The 3941-nt window shown below is 34.4% G+C and overlaps 1 protein-coding gene across 1 annotated transcript in view; it reads left to right on the forward strand.

The window, feature by feature from the left end:
* Positions 1-1101: 1101 nt before the first annotated feature.
* LOC105621437 overlaps positions 1102-3941 on the forward strand; it is a 16431-nt gene continuing 13591 nt past the window's right edge. The window contains exons 1-2 of the mRNA XM_012202906.1: positions 1102-1343; positions 1928-2154. Of these exons, the coding sequence (XP_012058296.1) occupies positions 1102-1343; positions 1928-2154 (469 nt within the window). The remainder of the gene's footprint in view (positions 1344-1927; positions 2155-3941) is intronic.

Genomic DNA, 3941 nt, shown 5'->3' on the forward strand with positions numbered 1-3941 from the left:
ATTAAATTCGTAATGTTAAATTATATTCAATTTAAATAATTTTTAATTACACTTGTAAGTTACTGCTCCTACTCAATATGTTGTTAAGTAAGTATAAGTTAAATAAAACAATAAGGTTAAACAATTTATTTTAAAAAAGTATTAAATTTGACTTAAAGTTAGTTATTATTTACTAATTTAATATAAATATCGTTTACTTTGAAATTAAACAATTCAACTGCAGTAATTGATTAGTTTAAAAAAACTTACACTATATGTTTTGTACTTGAAATATATTAAAGTTGATACACTGACAATGAGAAAAAAAAATCTAAATTCAAATAAATATTTATTTGAATAGTGCCAACTAAACATTTACTTACAATAAATAAATATTTATTTAATAAAAAGAAATAATTGTTAAATCAAATTAATATTTTTATGTACAATAAATATATTTTTATATTTATATTTTTATATTTAATAAATATTTAATTGGTACTATTTAAATAAATATTTATTGAAATTTAGAATATATTTTTTCTCAATATAATAAATCTTGATCTTTTAATATTTAACAATGTACATTTAACCTTTACAATATGGGAAAGAGCCTCTATAGAGATGCTAAAACAGTGTCATATCTTGATCGAAACAAGAAATACAATAAATTACAATAAATTTTATTCAAAGAAAAGCTATAAGATTTAAAAAATAGACCTCTGCTGTTTTAAAGTTAATTGAAATATCAAATATTCAACTACTGAAGTTAATTTTAATTGCAAAGTGCATTCTATCTTTTTAAATACATCGATTTTATATTAATAAATAATATTCATAGAGAATAATCGTGCTGAAAGCGAGCAAACGTATTACAAACGTAAGACCATCAAACTTTCCCTTGTTTCCCTAAAAAATCACGAGATTCTTTGAGGAGCGGCAAGTTAGCGCTTTGTGGACGAATGCGTTCCGAATACTACCGCGAATAACGTGTACCGCGAGAGCAATATGACGCAAGATGAACCTTTTTGCCAATCGTCGTTCGCCATTAGAGCGAACGCAACTCGCGCGAACGGTACCGTTCTGCATGGAAGCGTGGTAACGGCAGCGGCGACGTCGTAAATGGTTGCGTTTGCCGTTGTTGTAAGCCACTCGACGAAGATGAGAAGCAGGGAAAGGAACGAAAGCGAGAACACGGGCATCGCAGTTCGCTCGTTCCAGCAGCATCCTACCGTTTGTTACGTGAGAATGCAATGCGTACCCACTGACCGGCTTCACGTAACGTTCCGCGGTAAGCACGGATTCACGCTCTATTACGACTCACGCATCTGCACATTTGAGACCGCGAAACAAAATGAGTATCGGTAAAAATTATTAGAACGATAAAAATAAAATAAAATAAAATAAAATAAAATAAAATTAAATGTACAGAGTGTATTTGGCAAAAGTAATGAGTCAATAATATTTATAATTTAAAAACATAAAGAATAATCGCGATTTTTATATACATATATATATATCTATATATTTCTTAAATTAAATTTTAAATAATTTCCTTAAACGCAATATAATTAGATTTACAAGGTCAAGCATCAACTCCATCAGACACGACAAAGTTCTGGAACATTCTATACACTTCATATACTACATATATCTAATTCTCTGTAATCTCTGGCACGCATAATGTCCCGCGCATGTCGACGAAAGTAAGGCTCTAATTTTAATGTAATGGCTTGCGGTATGCCACGCAACGTCACAAAACGTTCCTCCCTCTTACCATCAAAAAAATTTAATTAAACAAAAAACCACGCTCCAGGGGGCCACGCGAGTGTTTGCTCTTAATTAAGATACCGATCGCCAATCCGTTATAATACACACAAGCGAGAGGTGATCCGCGGCCTCGAAAAATCGCACACACCAGGTGAAAATGGCGTATGATTTACTGCAGCTGTGGTCACTCTCCTGAGAGAAAAGTTGAAGGTGGGAGAGACGAGATCGCCGGTTATGCAAAAGGCGAAAACGGTCACGTGTGTACGCCGCAAACCGAGGCAATGTCATCGAACTTATATAATGTGTCGCCTTACTTCGATTACACAGCCTTCTACACGTACCGGATTAATCTCTCACGGATGGAGCGTAGTACAACGTCGCTTTCTTCAACGTCTCAAGGACCAAGTGATTTCAATATTCTTTGAGATGAGGATTATCTGTATTTGCATATTAACCTGCAATTTTGAATAATGTACGAGCAATTATTTGCTAAATGCCGGAACATTCGTCTAATATGTGTAAATGCTCGACTAATAGATTCTCGGTTAGTAGCAAGTCCTGATTAGTAGAGAAGTCCTGACTGAAGTTTCTAAATATCCAATAAACCCAAAATAATAGTAACATAATATCGATATTTTCACACTCAACAATATAATTGTTATGCACATGTGTTACATTTATATTTTTAAGTATGAAATTAACATTGATGTTATTGTTAGTTGATGTTTACTGAGTAATCACATTCTTAATCCTAATTGGTATTCCAGTGACATTTTTTTTTTTAAATTACGCCAAATCTCCAAATAGCTTGTGAAAAATTATTGATGAATATTTAATGAATGTTTTTTGTAATTTTATATAATTTTAAGTTAGATAATCTTATTCCTGAAGAGATTTTGATCTTCAAGATAAAAAAAATCATTCAATTAATTTTAAGCAAAGATGCATTAGTTCTATCGGGTACACAGAATTTTCAAAATTTCAGAGTATCATTTAAGATTAATTGATTTAATATAAATGATAGTCAAGAGGATCATATTCAAGATGGATCTTGGTGTTTATTAACAACATTTTTGTTTGAATTTTTACAATTTCTATAAGTTAAAGCAAACTGCGCGTTGATTATTGCTCGATCTTGAAATACAGTTTTAGACTAAAACTGAAGTGTGTAATATAAATTAAATTGATAAGCAATTCAATACTATTGATTAGTAATTAATAATCACTTTTAGAACATTGTAAATAAGTTTTATTTAATATTCGGTTTAACTAATTACAAATGCTTGATTATCTGGATAACAGAGGGAAACTCTATAATCCGTATCGACTGGGATCATCAACTTATTTTCTAAACAATCTAAACGGAGAAGCGAGAATGTTGGATTCTCCACACATACGAAGAGATTCCGGCGAAAGGCGCGACCCGCGCGGAATTCCATCATGCGAGGGATGGCCCGGCTCGTAAATACGCGCAGGTGAGAGGACCCCATGAGAAGAAAGGTAAGAGGTCCCACGATCAGGGATCCCTACCGCGCCGGCCGGCGAGGAGACGCGGCGACGGACGAGCCCCGATCGAGAGGAAGAGCCCGACGAGAGCTGAGTCGAGGTGATCGCGTCGAAGTACGCAGTGCATCAGCCGTCGCTTTTCACGGTGGACGAGAGTAATCGGAGCCCCCGTCCGCCGTAAACCGCCCATGCGACACCGAACAAAATGCCGAAAATTAACCTGCGTATTCTGTGTAAGTGCCAATGTCCCGCCGCATGTGGGAACCTGGATTTATATCATCCTCCCAGCGATTGGCTCTATCATGTGTCGATCATATGAGTGACAGTGTTCATCTCTCGCTTCTCGTTTTATTTTGACCACGTGTTAATTTATCGCCGCAAGCAGGTAAAACAACCGGGCTATGTATGTTAATTGACGCAACCGGGCTTTCATCGATCAGGATTGAATAATTTTTTAACGACATGCGGATCACAACAGACAGCGACAGTGAAATAATGAAAGCGAGAGTCGGAGATCGTGAGTCAATTATCTTGGTGGGAACTCGATGACTCGACATCGACGATAAGTTGAACTCGTAAAAACTTATCGATCATAATCGTATGATGAAATTGTGACATAACATTTTTATACTTTATATTTTTTATATTCTTATATATATATATATATATATATATATATATATATA

The sequence above is a fragment of the Atta cephalotes genome, assembly GCF_000143395.1.
Source record: "Atta cephalotes unplaced genomic scaffold scaffold00033, whole genome shotgun sequence".
Classification (NCBI taxonomy): domain Eukaryota; kingdom Metazoa; phylum Arthropoda; class Insecta; order Hymenoptera; family Formicidae; genus Atta; species Atta cephalotes.